Source organism: Glycine max, chromosome 5, assembly GCF_000004515.6.
Source record: "Glycine max cultivar Williams 82 chromosome 5, Glycine_max_v4.0, whole genome shotgun sequence".
NCBI lineage: Eukaryota > Viridiplantae > Streptophyta > Magnoliopsida > Fabales > Fabaceae > Glycine > Glycine max.
In genome coordinates, this window is record NC_038241.2 from 2,814,787 (window position 1) to 2,834,396 (window position 19,610).

Sequence of the window (19,610 nt, forward strand, 5' to 3'; positions counted from 1 at the left end):
ATTTCTTATCGCCATGGAAAATTATTAAATATTGAATTAGTTTGTTTAAATTTTTTAAAAAAATTAAAAAATATTTTTAAAAATTTATTTTTTAAGAAGGAGAAAGAAATTATTTCTTTCAAAAAAAGCAACATTGATTTTTTTTAAAAAAATTGTTTATACAAACGCATAAAAAATAGATTTTTTAATTTATTATTTTGTAAAAAAAATAAGTTTTTTTGGTACATGAAAAAAATATATTTTTTAATTAAGTTTAATTAATTTATAAGAAAATTAAGTTTAATCACACTTTGGCATTTTCCATTTAGTTGGATTCACTTATTTTTTTGTTAGAGCTTTGTGCTTTTAATTAATTAATTAATATAGGGATATAAAATTGATTATCGAAGACAAATAAGATATATATAGGTCACGCAAATTAATATCTTAAAAGGTATTGTTAACAAATTAACAAAAAAAATAATCAAATACAATAAAAAAATATTAATAATTTTTAATAAATATATATCATTTTCAATTCTTTAATCAGCCTCTTTAAAACACTAGCTCGTTAGTACTTATCGTAATTTATACTGAAATTAGTCACGTGACTATAAAATTTTGTAAATTGCTTTTAATGTACAATATTGATAAAAAAAATAGTTGAAGTTTATATATCTAGCGAAAATTTTGTTCAATGATATAGTGTACACAAATTGATATAAAAAATGTGGTGGAAATAAAAAAATGTTAAAAATAGTTAACTCTATCGTATTGTAAATATTGTAAATTTAATACCACTTTCTCATACAGCAAATGTGTTTGAATTCCTTATTATTTTTAGTTATAAAAACATTTTTAAAACTTTTTCATATGGTAAATATGTTCGAATTCCTTATTATTTTTAGTTATAAAAAACATTTTTAAAATAATTTTATATTACTCAATAATTTTTATCCAAAATATATCAAGCTTTGAAAATTATTTTCAAAACAATTGTTTTAAAACTTAAAATAAATAATTATGAGATATTTTCCTATAATAATCTTTTACTATTTTATAGTCAATTATCGAGTGTGTGAATTAATTAATATAAAATTATTTTAATTTAATCGGTGATTTCAGATTGAAGTTTTAAGCATGAATTTTAAATATTTTGAAAATTTTTCTGTTCAGAGTTTTTTCTTACTTGAACATCTTGAACATGACTTCTTCTAAATTATGATAAAAGAAATCTATGGTTTGTATAAAAAAAATTGAACATGATTGCTTCTAAATTATGATAAAAGAAATCTATGGTTTGTATAAAAAAAAATTGTGGCAAGTTAAGAATGTGTGTGAAACTTGATCATAAATACATCAGAGTTGATTTTGCAAGATGTATTCATAATTAATTTCAAATTTTGAAAATAGAAATCAAACACAATATTTTTTTTTTGTATATTCACGCTAGAAATTAGAGAATGCATGCCGCTACTAAAAATGTTCGCATATGAATAATTGTTCAGTTAGAGTTTAATTTCTTGAATCCCTCTTAAGCCTTAACCTTGGTTTGATTGTGAAGAAAGAATTACTATTCAAAGAAAATTTTTCAAAAAATAATATAGATCTCACACCTTTATTATATTATTTTAATTTAAATATTTGTTCTTAATTCTCTTCCATTTTTATTTTTTTTCATACTACCAAACTCATCCTAAAACTTCTCGATGGATGATACTCTATCTCTAGCGTGAATGTTTTGAGTTATCACACAAAGTCCCATTGAAGCCAACGACCAAAAGCATGTCGCTACCACCCTTTTCAGGCTGCTTCGCAGACTTTAGCATGAAACTTGTTCTTCTTTTTTGTATTATGGATTATGAATGATGAATCTACCCGGTAGTATCCGTCAATCAAAAGTGGTTTCTTAATTGCAAAGAAAATGAGTTACGTCCACATTTTGACCACAGTACGTAGTATGCACCATGCACTTCCAAATTAATATATCACCTCATTTACATATTGAATCCAAACACATTGTAATTTGCAACCTGCTTCATAAGAAATCACATTTAACTTTTGTTCAATACCTAATTAATGCAATGAACTTTTCAAGATTGAGTCGGCCAATTTGATGTTTTGGACAATGGTTCAATCCAATTAATAGCTTCTTATGTATGCGTTTGCAGCTTGCAGAGGCAAGACCAGAGGGACTGGTTGTTGTTTTTAAAAGCAATGGAATGTTTTTTTTGTTAGGATGGAACTTTTTGGCTGTTTTTGAACTTATATTAGCAGTTTCATTATTTTTTTTGTTTGAATAAAGCAGTTTCAAAATTTGAATATAAAAATAATATTATCTATGATGCAGTATATAATTATTTTTATTTCACGTTTTTATCTTCTGCGCATATGTGTATTTTAAAAACAAATTCTAAAATTAAAAGAACAATTTTTTATTGTCTATTTTCATTATTCATAAAACATTTTTATTATATCATGATTTCTGTCTTTTTTCCATTTTATTTTTTAAATGAACTCCTCCACCAGGAGCAGAAAGATTATTCTTTTTTTGTTTAACATTTAAAGAAAAAGGTAAAAAATAAAATGTACTATCGTGGGTATCACGTAGCCTTAATCACTTTGTTTCCCTTTTTAGTTGCCTGAATCAAACTTAGTTGAAGAAAAGCTAAAGCCTAAAGCGGGTCAATGACAGACACGATCTCAGTTCCTCACTCTCTAAAGTCTAAACAACTATTTTTAAAGCGTCCTACACGTTCACGAGTCACGACGACAAATTTACTTTGCAACATTAACTTATTGCCCAAACAAATGTTACTTTTGGTTGGGTAAAAATTAATTAAAACTCAAAAGGAAGAAAAATATAGATAATGATGTTTTCTTTATTTGGTTAGAAAGAAACTAAAAGTGGTTAGATCATCTATTGTGCGCAATGAGTTTTAAATTTGATTCACTTGATCATGACACTCAATTTTAATTTAAACATAAAATTACAACTAAAAATATTATTTTATTCTCAGTAGGTATGTGAAAAGAAGATTAATTGAGTATCAAATAAAAGTTTTACATACCTCAATTACATCAAAAACAATAAAATTAGAGATAAAATTTTGATAATTTATTTTTACATTTTTTTTTCTTTTATTTAATTTCTTTTCTTTGTTTTACATCTACTCAGTCAAACAAACTTTAATTTGGAAAAACAGAAATAAGGTGGAGAGGAGAGAAAGAGATAGAAAATTAAAAGGTAATTATGTTTGGTTAAACAGAAATAATAAAGGAGAAAAATAAAAAGACGTGAGAATGAAACTCATTAGATATTTTTATTTTATTTCTTATTTATTTTATGTACTTATTTATCTCAAAAATAAATTATAAGAAATAAGATTCTTTTTAAAGAGAAAAGAAAAGCTTCCCGTCGCAGGGGGAAAGTGTAAGACGGAAGTCTTTTTAAAAAAATAGCCTTTTTAACAATAAATAATAAATAATTTTATATTATGTAAGAATGATATAATATAAAGTTTCAAAATTTTCAAGTTAAACTTTTTAATAAGTATTAATATTTTAGTATAATTTAATTATTTGTTTTTACTATCTTTTCTATTCATATAAATAAATATAAAAAATCTGTATTTCATTCCTACTTATTTTTGTCCATGCAAATAATATATTTTCTGTTATTCCTCTTTTTTTTATTTTTCTTATTTCACTCTTAATCAATGGAAGTGGAAATGTCTTTATGGGCTCGACGAATCCCATTTTTCAATGAACGAAGAACAACTTATATAAGCTAGTGAATTTCACATGGTTGCACACAAGACAACTCCCAACAGGCCACCCATGGACACCCTGGCCTCCACCACTTTTAGAACAAATATCTAAAGATCCAAGTTTAAATTCAAATCGATGTAAAATAAAAATAAAAATCAACTAAAAAATTGAAAACTGAATCAAATTAATATATTTTGGATTTGTTTGGATGATTGTATGCTCAAACCAATCGATTGTTGTTTGTGACTTTGAAATCAATCTAATCCATAATACTTATATTGTTTTATTGTTAAGTGTGTTTTATATCATGTATTTTACTTGCATTTTACAATATTATGTATAATATAATGTGTATTATTTTCTTTTTCACATATGTTTGATTTAAAATTGATAAAAATGTAAAAGACTTTAATTATAGAATTTTTATTAACTAATTTTGTAGATTGTTATTAGTAATTACTTTTAATATGATTTGATATAAAAGATGAAAAGAAAGTAAAAAAATTTAATGAAATAAATATTTTAATAAAAATTGCATTTCTAGCATTTTTTCCCCCGCATCTTACTAAAAACTGTTATAGCAGGTAGCGGGTCACGCATCTTAACCGTCCGTTATTATATAAATATATCCAACGGACAAGAAAAACTGGTGCAAAATGGACCACATTTTTCAATGGTCCACGCTAGAATCGGCCATAATTTTAATATATTAAAATTTAAGAATGTTTATATATTCACTTGCTTTAAAATAAACTCAATTTAAAAAATATTTTCTTAAGTAAAATCATCTTCAGTAAAAAGTAAAAAATCATTCTCATATCCAGATCTCTCTGGTATGGTGTACATGAAACATATGGAAAGAAAAGGAAATAAAAACTTTTATTTGCAAGATTATGGGAAGGTTTAAAAGAATTTCTTAAAAAAATATTTTTGAATTATGAAAATAAATTAATATTTAATTATTTTAATAATTTTCTATAAATTTATTTAAACATTTTTTATAATTAAATTTATAACATAAATAATTACATAATGAGCTTATTGAACAAACGCTGTTTACTTCATCTCTGGCAATATTCAGGCTGGTTTGAATAGAAAGTCATAACAGGAGCAATCCCTCTCCTCCTATACCGAACATGTGAAAACTCATTTCATCAGAATTTGTCATGAAGAAACTTGTAAAAATGTTTTTATGCGTTCTTAATGTTAAAAATGTAATTTGTTGCAAGTTTGTCACAGATGTATAATAGGAGCAAATAAATATCCCCAAAAAGAAAAACTAGTATTTTTCGTGGTGTCCCCTATGCTATGCAGAATCAGGAAATCAAATACACAGGTAAAAAAATATTGGTGACGATAGACAACTGTTCAGATAGATTATACCTTGAGAATATATATACCAAAATTTCGGCGACCTGAAAAAGCCAGTCCCACTTGGGAATATTTCGTGGAAGTGTAACAAATAAGCCCCAATCTTAATTTCAAATAGACCAAAACAGGGCATGGGAAAGTGATGAATGTAAATTCTATACTTTCTAATCTAATCTAAATTGCACTCGTTAGAAGCTCTGTTCTTGTACTATCGGTTCTAGAATCAACACCATTAGCTTTACCACTTTGCGCATCAGATTTGGATGTTATGGCTCCTGCAGTAGTCAATGGGGTATTACTTAAAGATATTAATTTATCCATTTTTTTTCTACTAGATGATGATTCAGTGCCCGACAGAATTCGTCTCAGTTGTGACTGCTGACAAACAATGCGACCTTTGTTCCATCCAGGGAAAGCAAAGGACGATGGTACATTATCCTGCAAGAATGAAATGGCAGCCTTTGCGATAGGGAAATCTTGGGCATCTGTGGTTTTCTCCATGTGACCCCGGCTGCTTAAATGGGAAAAACACATCAATGTTAGAAGAAAGCACTAACCGGTGATCTAAATTCAGGTACAGGATATAGCCCCCATTTTTTCTGATAAAAAGAAATGCAGATCAATGTACCTTCGACCCACATTCATAACCAAGGTGGATCAGATGCGAATCTATTATGCACCATTTTTTAGCACCTTATTTCTAACTACAATGGTTAAACTAAGGTGTGTGGTGCAAAAAATAAATAAGATCAAGTTTTTAGAGGCAAAAGCAACTTACACCACAACAACTGTTGCAACCTCGGGAAGATCATCGCCGGTCATGGACATTTCATGCACATTGTTCAGCCAAACTGACAGTGCTGTTAATGCACCACCTTCCGACATCCTGCAAGACAATTAAGTCTTAGATTTTACATAATTCATTGAAGATAAAAATGCATATAACGTCAATTTGGAGGCTAAGAAAATTAGAGTTCTCAATTTTCAATTTCAATGACTCTGCCCCTTGAAAATTGAAAAAGGCTTCAATAGTCCCATTCACCCATCTTTTTAGTCATTTCATCTGCATTATCGTACTCAAGCTTAAATTTCTTCAACTAACAATTCGTCTATTGGTGCTTTAGAGAAAATGATAATTCAGTACTAAAATCTGCAAATGTTGATCATTCTACATTAACATAAATTAGCTATGAAGTATGGAGACCTCAGAAATTAAAAAGGCTAATTACAGAATCGCCTGAATTGAAAGCTGAGGACTCTTATTTGTCAATGACTCAACACTGAGGGGGGTTTGTATATGTTTTCCTTTATTAAATAATAAATGTTTTAAAAAAATTGATTGCCACTATACCTGTGTACATCCACAGACCACACAAGTTTACTTTTACGAAAAAGTTCAGGGAACAGCCCTCGCTTTGATGCTTCGTTGAGCACTCTAGCAGCCCTTTCTCTCTGGAACATGCACCAAAGAGCTTCTAACAGTGCATTGTAGAACCTCATTCCCAATCCACACCCTTCAGAATTGAGTTTGTCAAAGACATACTCCACAATCTGCCAATTAGACTCATCATCAAAATCTCCCTTGATCATTTGTCCAATTACTTGATGAATATCTGACACCCTCATCGTGATCATCGCATCAATCAAATTATAGGCATCATTTAACCTGAAACCAACAAATTAGGGAGGTAAGCTCAAATAGAAGTAAAATGCAATTGATAGGTGATAAAGTCAAACCAAAGGTTCAGAGTTTGGCCTTTACTTGACACAAGAATGAGATAGCAAATTGAAAAAATAATTAAATAAAAAAGATTTCGCCCTAAAATGGAATGTTTTAAATTATAGGGATTGAAAGGAAAAGTTGTTGCAAGTTTGCAACTATAGGGACCAAAAGGATAATTAAACCTTAATTTTATTTACTTATTTATTTATTTTGGTTACAAAGGTACGACCTAGTATGGAGAGAGAGATGATAGGCTAATGTGAAGTAAATGGCTTGGCTAGGATTCATCCAAGGATCTAGTAGTCCCCAAAAGGGACTTGGTGCCACTGAGCTAAGGCTCTTAGGATATTTTAAATTTTAGACTGTCAAAACAAATTCTAGCACACTAACTCACATTACTAGGACAGCATTACTCATTAAGAGCACGCTGGAAGTGTTCCTGCAGAGCTGATCTTATCATATAAGCAATTTATAGGTTTTTTATTAAGATTATAAAAATGACTTACAACACTCCTATAAGCTTTTTTAGCTTATTTCAATAGGCATCAACATGAAGTCTATCAACATAAGTTAATTAAATAAGTGCTTAATCGAGATTTTTGAACTAAATGTGCCCTAACATGAGTTCAGTGATACAAGCACACTAGAAAATGATGTCATAACATGTATCAATTGAATGTTTGAATGCAAAACCAATTTTTTCCATGAAGTTCTCCAGTACCATCATTTTCAGGGGACCCGCTGCCACAATTTAATTTCAAAATTGCCAATCGGTAAATCACATCATCTATACTAAGCTACGTAAAATTCATATACAATTAACACCACTAATAGAACAATGCATGAAAATCCCCTACCATGTAAAGATGCTGAATAATAATGTACAAATCACTGCAGAAACATTGAGTTTGCTATACATAACAAAGCAAAAAAGTTAATTGTAGAGGTACAATGTATTGGGATGTGGAGGAAGAACTTACTACGATGATAGGTAAGCCCCATAGTTAGTAGAATAATTAGTTAGTTAGCTACAAGGACAACTGAAGAAATAAGGCATGTTGCCAATAATAAGAAAAGGGGTTGAGAGGATGATTTTATCTTGTGATTTGAGAAGAAATCATATTGTTGTGGGAGAGTCCAGGCCTCTTGAAGGTCCTGGGAATCATTTGTACTCTTCTCTAGTAATAGAAACTTTTCTTTCTATGATTCTGATCCAGGTTATATCAACTGGTAGTATCAAAGCTCTCTGATCCAGAGGGAGCAGTATGGTGTAGACAAGAATGGAAGCAAGAATGAAGATCCCTGTGTTCTCAGGTGAGTACACCTATGGGTGGGCCACCAGAACGAAAAGATATTTTCAGATTGAAGTAATAGACCAAGAAGAAACAATGCAATGGGTGGAAGCAGCTATAGAGAGGGGCAAACTTTGAATTGGTTTTAACGGTGGAACTCCTACACCCCCAAGGCCACATGGGGCAGTATTCAAGATTGTTAAAATTAGGAGGTTTCAACCATCCATGATCCAGAACCTTGATGAAATCTTTTTGGATTTGACTGAGGAAGAGGTGAGGACAAGGCTGAAGCTGCCCTCTAGTGGATCACTATCAGCAGTGACAGACTTGGTGCAACTCATAGATGAAGGACCTTTGATGCAAGAAGACAAAAGGTAAGATGAAATTTTGAAGGAAGGGGGAGGAACCAAACTAGAGAAAAAAATGGAAGAGGCAAATGGGCTAATCAATGGAGACAAGAATGGAAGGGAAAATGATCCAAGCAGGTGGCTGCATAAACAAGCAGAGGTCGAAAGAACAAGTGACAGCAGCGGAGGTTAGGGGTTTAATGATCAACACATCATCACTGATAGAGCCACAATATTCAGGTTCTGCCATGGAGAGAGATGGGTCATCAACAATGACTAAATTCTGGAACTCGCGCATCTAAGCTTCCCCTGACAGAACCACCATACCTTGGGGCTTGGACAGTGGCTGATGTTATGTTGGAGTTAGAGACAAGAATGAAAATTGGTATTGTACCTCAATTCTAGAACTGCAACAAGCATAGGTAAAAGTCAAGATGTGGAGATGAGGTAGAACTATTGGGCCCAACACAAAGGCAGATCAGGCCAGCTGCAAAAGGAAAGGGAGGCCAAGATCCGAACACTGTGGGTGAGGAAAGGGAAAGGGCTGGAATTACAGAAGGCAGGTCAATATTTTGACAAAATTGACCAGTCCAAGACCATTAAAGTTGTTGGAGATCCCACATTGATTAGTGATATGGCCAAATTAAAGTACATAAGTGGGGGGCAACCCCTCACCTTACAAGCCGGTTTTGTAGGTCCAAACCCTGAATTCTAATATGATATCAGAGGCTATTTTTAGCTATTGTTGTTGGACCTATTGTCCCACTCGCTATTGAGCCATAACAAATTCTCTCCCACCACTAATGGGATAGGCCCAATGAAAAGAGGCCAGGAAATGGGTCTTGGAGATGGAGGAAAAGAGAAATTGGTAAATGCTAAATTCTTTTTCTTATCTAACAATTCTAACCCAACTAAGGAAGGGGAGGGCAACACAAATAATCAGCTGCTAACCTGCTACAACTTACAATCATACAATTTGCAATGGGGGCCATGGGATCTCAGCACAAATTCAGAGGCATAAGCACTGTTTCAAGGTCAAAAGGGCAGCAGAAAACAGAGCACCTGAAGAGAACAAGCGCATTTACATTTTTGTGTTTGACCCAGGAGGAATCAGAGCTATTTTCAGTATTTTGGGATGACAGTGGTAGAATAAACACGCTTACATATTGTGTTTGATCCAGTTGGAACCAAAGCTATTTTGGGACTGCAATGGTGGGGTTGGCTTGCTTCCAACTGTTGGGACCCCAATGGCACATGGTTTCAAATTCCAAAGTCTATTCATCAAGAGGACAAGGTGAAACTTTAGGGGAGAGTATTCATAGGTAATCCCCATAGTTAGTAGAATAATTAGTTAGAGAGACAGAATTTGGGGCAGGGATAATTAGAGAAATAAGGAATGTTGTCTATAAATAAGTAAAGGGGTTGAGAGGGAGATGTTATCTTGGGAATTGAGAGAAAATTCAGATTACTATGGGAGAGTCCAGGTCTCTCAAAAGTCCTGGGAATCACTTGTAATCAGATTACTAGGAATCATTAATGGAAACTTTTCTTCCTATAATGCTGTTCCAGTTTGACAGTTTCTATCAGAAGAGATGCAAACTGTAGCTAAATAAAAATCTATAAAGATTGTGGTATAAATGAACCATACTAGAAAATTGTAAGGAACTTCAAGATCTGAAATTCATAATTTAGCAAAGGTTAATAGATCTAATCGTGTGAATTCATATCAGTTGCATCTGGTATTGGTCACATGGGTTTATTCAATATTCCTATGTTCAAAAACAGAGAAAAAGCAGTCATGCTTCAAATAATGAGCCAAAAAAATCCTTGCACTTGCACTGATAATTTGTTTCTTTTTAGTCCAATCTCAGTCTCAGACTCTCACAAACAAATAACACAATGTACTGGAGTTGGGTTTTTTTTTTTTTCTTTTGCCGAATAATGTACTGGAGTTGGTATCATTACTACTCAGCTGTTATTTTATCCTATGTTGAATTCAGTTATTTTCACAATTCTATTAGTGTAAAATGCTTGAGGTCATTATAACTTCAAACTCAGATCAGAAAGTAGCACAGCAATAACTTTAAAATAATGCTGACCTGTCATTCTTTGCGTAAAGAGCTAGCATCATGCAGTAGCACATGACACTGGGCAGTATTCCTGAAGCTTTAATTTCTTGGAACTGCTCCTCGCCCTCATCAACAAGACCAGCGGAGCAGTATATGCTTAACACCGCTTCAAGTGTCAGCTCATTAGGTTCACAATTTGCTTTTTCCATTTCAACATAAGATTTTACAGCCTCTTCATACTGACCTCCTTGCCTAAAAGCTTCAATCACACCATTGAACGAATGTACATCCCGTTTTAAACCAGACTCATTCATCCTGGATAAAATTGCTTCTGCTTCTTTGTACAGTCCCCCCCTTGCAAATGCATGAATTAACGAATTGTAGGTCTCAACAGTTGGGTTGCTTCCAACTTCATTCATAGTGTTAAACATGACAAGAGCCTCTTCATACAAAGCAGCCTGCCCAAACGCTTCAATCACCCCAGTATAAGCCTTGGAACTCGGCACTACTCCTTTCTCATTCATATGCAGTAAAATTTTCTTGGCATCTTCATAGAGCCCTCCCTTCCCACAGGCAAATATCAAGCCCTCATAAGTCTGCATGTTCGGCTCAACATTCTCCTCCGCCATGTCATGAAACAAAGTGACCACCTCCTTAAAGTACCCACCCTCCCCAAAGACCTGTATGAGAATGTTGTAAGTCCCCGCATCAGGATCCGTGTTGCTCACTTTCATCTCAAGAAAAAGATCGCGAACATCATCATACCTCCCATGCTTCCCATATAAATTCAACAAAACACTATAAGTGGCCGCGTTCGCCACACACCCCGCAGCCTGCATCTGCCTAAACACACCCATCGCCTCTTTGATAGACCCCAACTCAGCATAAGCCTCTAACAACACATTATAAGAAGTAATATCCGGCAAATTACCCCCGCACTCCATCTCCCTAAGAAGCTCCGAAACCTTCTCAAGCCTATTCAACTTCCCAAACGTCTGAACAAGATAACTATAAGTATTAATATCAGGAACAATCCCACTTTCATTCATGGTCCTAAACACCATTTCAGCCTCATCACCTAACCCCCTATGAGCACAAGCACCAAGCAAAGTATTGTAAGTAATAACATCAGGCTGAATCCCTTCATGCCTCATTTCAGCAAACAACCCTAGCAACCCTTCCCAATCCAACCCACCCCTAGCACAAGCATTAATCACAGTGTTGTAAGTCAAAATACTCGGCGAAACCCTCTCCTGCTTCATTCCGTTGAGGAGTTCGAGCGAGGCGTGGAACTGGCCGTTGCGGCCGTAGGCGTTGATGATGGCGGTGTAGGAGTAGACGGTGCGGACGACGCCGTTGGAGGGCATTTCGTCGAACACCTCGCGGCACTTGTCGAGAAGACCCTCTCTGCCCAATAGCGTGATCATGATGGTGTGTATGTGCTCGTTGGGCTTGCACCATATCTGGCGCTGCATGTACTTGAAGAGGCGCAGGGAGCGCTGCCAGTCGCCACGCTGCGCGAACTCCTTGAAGACGAGGGCGAAGTCGTTGAGGGAGAGCTTGTTCTTGAAGGGGTCAAGGCAGCGCGCGATGCTGCCACGTGGCGGAAGCGCGGTGAGGCGGTTGATTAGGGTTTCCACGTCGTAGCTGTACTTTCCTTTCTCCACCGTCACCGAGGGGTTTATGGGGATGAGGACATTGGGCTTCGCCGCACGTGCTTGGAGTAGGAGCCTGCGTTTCGGAGACGGTGTGAAGTTAGTGAAGAGGAGTTGGCGGAGGGTGGTGGCCGGAGTGAGGAGCGTGGGGGAGAAAGGTGAAAGCGTAAGTGTCATTTTAAGCGGCATGTTCTTCTTGAATGGAAAATGGACTCTGGAGACTGAGGTTCGTAATTGGTAATTGAGGAAAGGCCACGTGCTGTTCTTTCTGGATAAAGATCTGTTTGATTTAAAGGAGTTTCATATTCTCATGAAAAATACATGAGATGATGGAATAATGTAAAATGATTATTATGGAAGTCTAATTCAATTTATTAAGAAAGATATATAAATGTTATAAATTTTTTAATACTGTGTTTGATAATTATATATTAAAAAGAAGACATATAAAATGATCAAATTCATTGTTGGGTAAAACTAATTTCTAAATGAAAATAGTTATTTAGTCAAACTAATCATTGGTGATTGGATCTCATATATATTCTTAATATTTACAATTTGAATTACACCATTCCATTTTTTTTTTGTTCTACCTAGCTAATATTTCATATTCATGTGGAAATTTAACTCCTTTTTTCATTTTTCAAATGGATAATTATAATTCAAAAAATTGATAATAAGTTTGAAAGGAAATTTACGGAAATATGAACTATATAACTTTCTAGGCAAACATAAGTGTATTCAGAATGCATGCATTGGTGAAAGCACTACAATAAAATGCTTAAAATAATTTGTCAAAGGATTGAACAGAATATTTGTGATTGAGTACTTGAGTAACATGGAAGGCATGTTAATATTTACCAAAAGTATAGGGTGCAAATAGGTTTCTGGACATGTTAGGCATCAAGAATGGAAAGATTGTCTTATAAAGTGAAAGTGTCAATTTTGTCAAAGTGATTATAGCAAATCAACTATTATCGTATAAGCACAACAACATCACAAGACTTTATGTGCCTTGCATGCATTATTTGAATGATGATTTTAAATATCTTATTATAGTTTTAAAAATATTATTTCAAATAATTGAAGATACTAACAAGTTTATTTAATTGTATAATTAATTGAAAAGAAATACTTAATTTATCACTTTTATGAGAATGAGGTGTTGATAACAGTAATTATTTAAATTCATAATAAAAATTTCATTTGTTTATTTTATTTTATTTTCTATGCCTTTAGAGTAATAGTTAGGAAAATATATTTTCTATATATTCAATAAAACATATTTGATATTTTACATGAATTGATAGCAACATGGTATCTTTCAAGAGAAATGTTGGGATATTTTTTCTTTGAGATTCTTTTTTAACATTATTCATTGATTAAAATTTATTGAAAATCATCAATTTTAGTATGTTTCACACTAGAATCATTAAATGAGAAATAATATGTATCAAAATGAGTGATTTTTAATAAATTATAAAAAAATTATTAAAAAATGTTAAAGAAAATACATTTTCCAATTCATTCAAATACAATTAACTAGATAAAAAAATATTAAATTTACATATATAGCATTTTATCATGGATTATGTGATTTGGAGTGTTAGTATAATTGTGTTACTTTTGATTTAGTGTGTTTGAAAAACGGTTGAATTAACGTAAATTGACTTTTAGACGAAAATTACAACATAATTATTTTAAAAAAATTACATTAAAAGATATATTTTCTGGATTGAAGGTGATTTCAATTCTAATCCAAAGCACACCTTTAGTCATGTAAGTATTTACTATGTGGTTGAAAGAGTGGACTAAAGAATGAAGATACTATTGCATTGTAGGCTTGTAGCAATGGACCACACTTTTTCTCTTTCTCTCAAATGAAAATAATTTTTCTTACAGAAAAAGAGAAGATTAACCTCTGTGGCCCCAAATACCACCGCCAACTGTCAATTACTTTTCCCAACGCACCACTTCACTTTCATAATGAATATACTACTAACACGTTGAATTATTTTTTAAGAATATTTATAATAATTTATTATAAATATAATATTATCGTTGTAATAATAAGTTTCATGTTTATCTACTACAGTAGCTAAAAAGCAATTTTAAGACAGTTTATTTATTTAAATTTTCTAAATTAATCAATTTGTGCAGTCAAGTTAATGTTATAATTTGTTTTTATAAACAATACATATTTTTATCACATAACTAAATTTATATTAAATAATTATTCTTTAAAATATAAATTGTTTTATAATTAAATTTACAATAAATAAATATCTTTGAATACATAGATTAAATTTTAATTTTATAATTAAAAAATTAAATCCTAGTGAGATATTATTTTAACTATTACAATTTTACTTTGAAAAAATAATGAATAATTTAGAAACAAAAAATAAAAAATAATGGAATGAGATATATAAGTCATTAAGAATATAAGGTATACAAATAAATATAAATATAAAATACAAAAAGAGGATGAGGAGAGGTGATTTTTTCTTTTGCTAGTTACCTATGTGAAATGCACATCAAAATGAGAGAATAAAAAGAATTGAATGATGAGAATACCTAATTAAGAGAGTAAAGAAAGTGAGAAAATTATTAAAAAAAGACATTACATTATTTGTAATAGTCAAAATTGTATTCAAAATAGTTAAATTTTTAGAAATAAAATGAGAATTTTTTTTCTTTTCTAAAGGGTCTAATTCAATTAGTTGAACAAGATATATATATTTTATTATGAAATTTTCTAATATTGTCTTGAACTCTTATCGATAAAAAAATAAAATAAGAAAATAAAAATAATTATTTGTTACAGATAAATTATTAACTTTTGGTATGTTTGGGTGAAAATATATAATTATTAAAGATAGTTTAGGTATGATTTTTTAAATAATTATTATTAAACTCAACAAATTGATCATGTATAAAAATATATAATTAAATGTCAATATATTTAATTTTAATTTTTATACGTTAATATTTATTAAGAAATATGATAAAAAAAAATAAAATTAATTATCTCAAATTCGATCAAAATGCATAACTTTTTTATAATATATATTTTTTTAATGCAAAAAAAAGTAAAATGTAATTTTATTGGAATTTTTCTAAAATTTTATTAAGTTTGACCCAGCTCGAATGTACCCGTTGATATGAATTTAACTTTAGTAAATGTCAAAAAAAAAATCTCTACAAAACTTGTAAACTTAATTTTGCTGGAATTTTTTACCTAGATTTAGTAGTATATATCCATGATCACTCCTATTAAACATTGTTGAATCATGGGACTAAAAACACTGGAGACAATATTCCTTATTATATACTCAGCATGTTGGGTCAAGTTTGGTTTCAAGGAAGGGATCATCTCTAGTGAAACAAAATAAAATCAAAATGGTCAGGTGTAATAATTTTACTATTTATTCTTTTTTAGCGTATACTTTTTATTCTTTTAAACTTTCACGTTACAATAGAAACATATGATATTAATAAGATTTATTAAGGGTTATAATCTCATGCTAATGTCACAAAAGAAAAAATTCATTTTCCTTATTTTTTATGACAAAGAAGTGTTTGCAATATATTCTTTATTGTTTATTAAAAAATTTTGAAATAAGAAATTATGAGTAAGACTCATTAAATAATAAGTGAGAATTATTTTTTATTTTCAATAATTTTATTTTTTGTGTGCAAAGGTGAAATATTTGACTTCTTAATTGATATCTAACTCTTGTCTTTTTACTAGTCGATTCATCTTTTTTTAATAAAATAATACTTTCATTGAAACTCCATTAAACTCCAAACATTAGCCAAAGGTAGGAACACAAGTGTCAAACCACTTGTGTCAACTAATTTTGATAATTTCAACTAATAATAAAGAGTGTATTAGAAAGTATATAATTAACATTTTTCTCTAGTCAGCATCATTCGATTTTTTCAATCTCATTTAAAAAATAATTTTTTTTCTAAACTATTCTACCTTGAAACTCACACTAATAATAAAAAAAATATTAAAAATAAAACTCTAATTAAATGAAAAGTGTTTTAGAGAATGTCTCATCAAATAAGATAAAATTAAAATTAGTAAACATTTACTTATATACGAGATTAACAACATATATATATATATATATATATATATATGTGTGTGTGTGTGTGCGCGCGCGCGTGCGAGTGCGTGCGTGCGCGCGTGTGCTTATATTTGAAATTGGAAGGAATAATTAAGTTTGAGATAATTATTTTCGTCAGAAGACTTAGTCATTTTTAGTGAAATTTTCTCTTTTAACTATATTTTTTTCATCTATAAAATTCAACATTACTTAAAAAATAATCAAATTCTAATCAAACAAATGACATATTGATAATTTAAGGAGACATCTGTTTCGTGATTTGATATTACATTTTTTTAAGGATGTGGTGCGTTACACTCTAAAAAATATAATGATGGAATGATATTTTAAAATATTTAAAGAAAATATTTTTAGTTAATTACTAAAATTGTTGGGAATTCTTTAATATTTTCTAAGAATAATACAAGTTAATGAAACTAAACAATGAGGATATATATAATTTTCACAATAGAACTTATCTCCACTACATCAGAATATAACATTCTTATCATGTTCACTGGAATAAAAAGTTGGTCAAATACAAAAATGTGACTTTCTTAAAACTAAAATATACCTAAAAATATTTGTTCATAACCGTCTAGTAAATATGAAAATAATTATTTTCTCCTTATACATCACAGTCATAAATAATGAGTCATTTTATTTAGAATCATAAAATGTGATTTTAAAATAAGAACTTTTAGAAAATATTTTTTTTAATAAGTAGAGATGATCTTATCTGCTTATTAAAATAAATAAAGTTTTCTTAGTAGAAGCAATTTAGACAAACACATTTTTTATTGTTCGTAAAACCTTAAATCATCCCTAAAAAGGAGGCGGTTATAGAATTAAGGGAAAAACAAGAAGAAAAAAGGCCTTAGGAGGATCTAACATCACAATTGGGCATGACATAGGTAGGCATGAGAATAAATCAAGTAAAACCAGACATAAATAAATCTGATATGTTTTTTTTTTTAAATGAGGACATAGGCCTTGCTTACCTGACTTCTTTAAAAACTCGATCTAACCTATTAGTTTGTTTAAAAGCCTACTTTGTATAAAATTGTTTTTTTTAATTACTTGATTAAAAAAATTGTTCATTCCATGTTATTAAAATACAAAATCCCAACCTACCAAAACTTTGCAAGATTCATCTAACGTACTCGTAGAGGAACTACCAGTAGCAACTACCAAGCGTATTTGGCCCTTTAATTTTTCTTCTCATGCAAATAGTTTAGGCTCATGTAATAATAAATTGCCTCATTTAAGTGACAATCAAATCCCAATTCACAACATCTTGTATTATCCAATAACTATATAAAAAGCTATCAATTAAAATTACACTGAGAACCGAGATGGCGAAGCAACCAAAGATGTGTTTGTGTGTTTCTAACTTGGTGATCAATGATTACACTATCAATAGTAGACCACTAGTTTGACTATAATAAATTTTATCTTGATCTTATAAATTTATTTAATTGATAATATTATTATTAGTGTAATGTGTATTTTTATTTTTATAATATTATTTAGATAAATATGTTGACTTATCAAGCTTAATATATATATTTTTTTATAATTTTAAGCGTAATTTATTTAAGTTAGACTAAACTTTAAATATGTCATGTCATGGGCCCTTATTTAAAGCCCAGCCTATTCCCATCATTGGGCAAGACATGGGTTACACAATTAGTTTATCTATCATCAAACTTAAAAGAAGTAAACTAATCACAACCAATGTAGTCGAAGACTTTGAGGGCAACATGTAAATGAGTTGTTCGGCAAAAGGAGATTTTGAAAAATTTGAACTAAGGAAAGATTATCCATTTCACACCCAATGTGATTGAAGCATTTCTTCCATGCCTTTTGAAGACCATGAAGAACAACCATGATTTCAAACTTAATGGCCTCCCTACAACCATTAAAGGAGTAAAAGCCTGCACATGAGATCCCTATTGATGATAGCATAAGACCAAATCATCATTCAACAACTTATCTTGATCAAAGTTCTTGTTACTCATCCATTTCTAAATCCACACAACGAAAGCGACAAACAGGAATCCTCTATCACTCAGCAGTTGCTCCTTGAGCCACTTCTTGACACAGAGATGAGAAACCTTGGTTAAGAAAGGAACCCTAACCGCAACCACACTCCAATATAGCGTGAGGGCAACTACGAAGACAGTGCAAGGCTGACTCGCTAAGCTCAAAACAGTGAGGGCAAGCAACATTGGGAACCGTGTTTTTTGTGGTATCTAGTAGCATTAGTAGGCAAAGCATTATAGATGACCAACCAAAGAAAGATTTTGATTTTCTCCAGGATCCTAAGTTTCCATGGCCATTTGAAGTGAGCAAAAGGGATATAGGTGCCAATAGTCACTTGAGAAGTCAGCCATTTATATGTTGAAGAAGGATAGTAGTTGCAATCACTGATCAGGAACTGTAGGTGCGAGAACAAGATCCACCTTCCGTAAGGCTTGAAGAATATTATAGGGAAAGATAGTATAAACCTGCTTAATATTTCACGAGTCATTGTAGATAATGTCTCTCATACGCATATCCACTTCTAAGAAGTGCACAAAAGAAATTTTATGACAAAGAGGACCATCTCTTAACCAAGAATCATACCATAAGGAGGCGTCACCCTGACCAATTACGAAATTGAACCCTAGGACTAGTTTATCCTTGGTTGCAATAATACCTTGCCAAATGTATGGATCCTAATGTTTAAAAGAAACATCAACCATGTGACCCTTGTTAAGATATTTATGAGTGAGAAGCTTGACCCACAAAGCATCACAATCATCAACAAACTATCCACATTAATTTTCCTAAAAGGGAAATACTAGTTTAATGAGCCTTTCTAATCCCAAGCCCACCCTGAGCCTTGGGTGCAAATATCCCAATTAACAATGTGCCAACCACGTTTCCTAGGTTGACTAGGCCAAAGAAAATTTCGAGCCACTCTATCAATATGCTTAGAAATGGACTTTGGGAGAAGAGAAAGCTGGATAAGATAGACGAGGAGGGAAAATAACACATATTTAATAAGACATAATCTACCTCCCTATTAAGTATTTTTCCTTTCTAAGAAGCTAATCTTCTCCATAATGGGTTCAAAGGTCTCTCTAGTAACCTTTCCCTTTAAGAAAGGAAACCTAAGATACTTGCTCAAGTGATGAACTTCCTTAACACGAGGTTGAGACATATATTCTTAATAGCTCGCTGATCCTCGAAAACATAAGTTTTGACTTAAGGGGGTTGACTTTAAGCTCAGGCTCCATG

The 19,610-nt window shown here is 31.4% G+C and overlaps 1 protein-coding gene across 2 annotated transcripts; it reads right to left on the reverse strand.

Moving 5' to 3' along the window:
* Window positions 1-5,101: 5,101 nt before the first annotated feature.
* LOC100801366 (pentatricopeptide repeat-containing protein At1g74850, chloroplastic) lies at window positions 5,102-12,477 on the reverse strand. 2 transcript variants are annotated; one of them, XM_003525436.5, is made up of 4 exons: window positions 10,583-12,477; window positions 6,473-6,787; window positions 5,900-6,007; window positions 5,102-5,632 (listed from the first exon to the last, which is right to left on the reverse strand). In XM_003525436.5, the coding sequence occupies exons 1-4, from the start codon at window positions 12,394-12,396 to the stop codon at window positions 5,296-5,298; spliced, it is 2,574 nt and encodes an 857-aa protein (XP_003525484.1). In that variant the 5' UTR covers window positions 12,397-12,477; the 3' UTR covers window positions 5,102-5,295. The 2 variants fall into 2 exon arrangements, with proteins under 2 accessions (XP_003525484.1, XP_006579551.1); XM_006579488.4 differs by having other exon boundaries at window positions 5,102-5,635.
* Window positions 12,478-19,610: the final 7,133 nt, after the last annotated feature.

What these genes read in the sequence shown, in the direction of transcription:
- LOC100801366 (XM_006579488.4), bottom strand. Translation starts at nt 12,396, where the DNA reads ATGCCGCTTAAAATGACACTTACGCTTTCACCTTTCTCCCCCACGCTC. An exon ending in TGGTCTGTGGATGTACACAG is followed by an intron (nt 6,008 to 6,472) that starts GTATAGTGGCAA and finishes ATTGTCTTGCAG; the next exon opens with GATGTCGGAAGGTGGTGCAT. An exon ending in GTTGCAACAGTTGTTGTGGT is followed by an intron (nt 5,636 to 5,899) that starts GTAAGTTGCTTT and finishes TTCCCATTTAAG; the next exon opens with CAGCCGGGGTCACATGGAGA.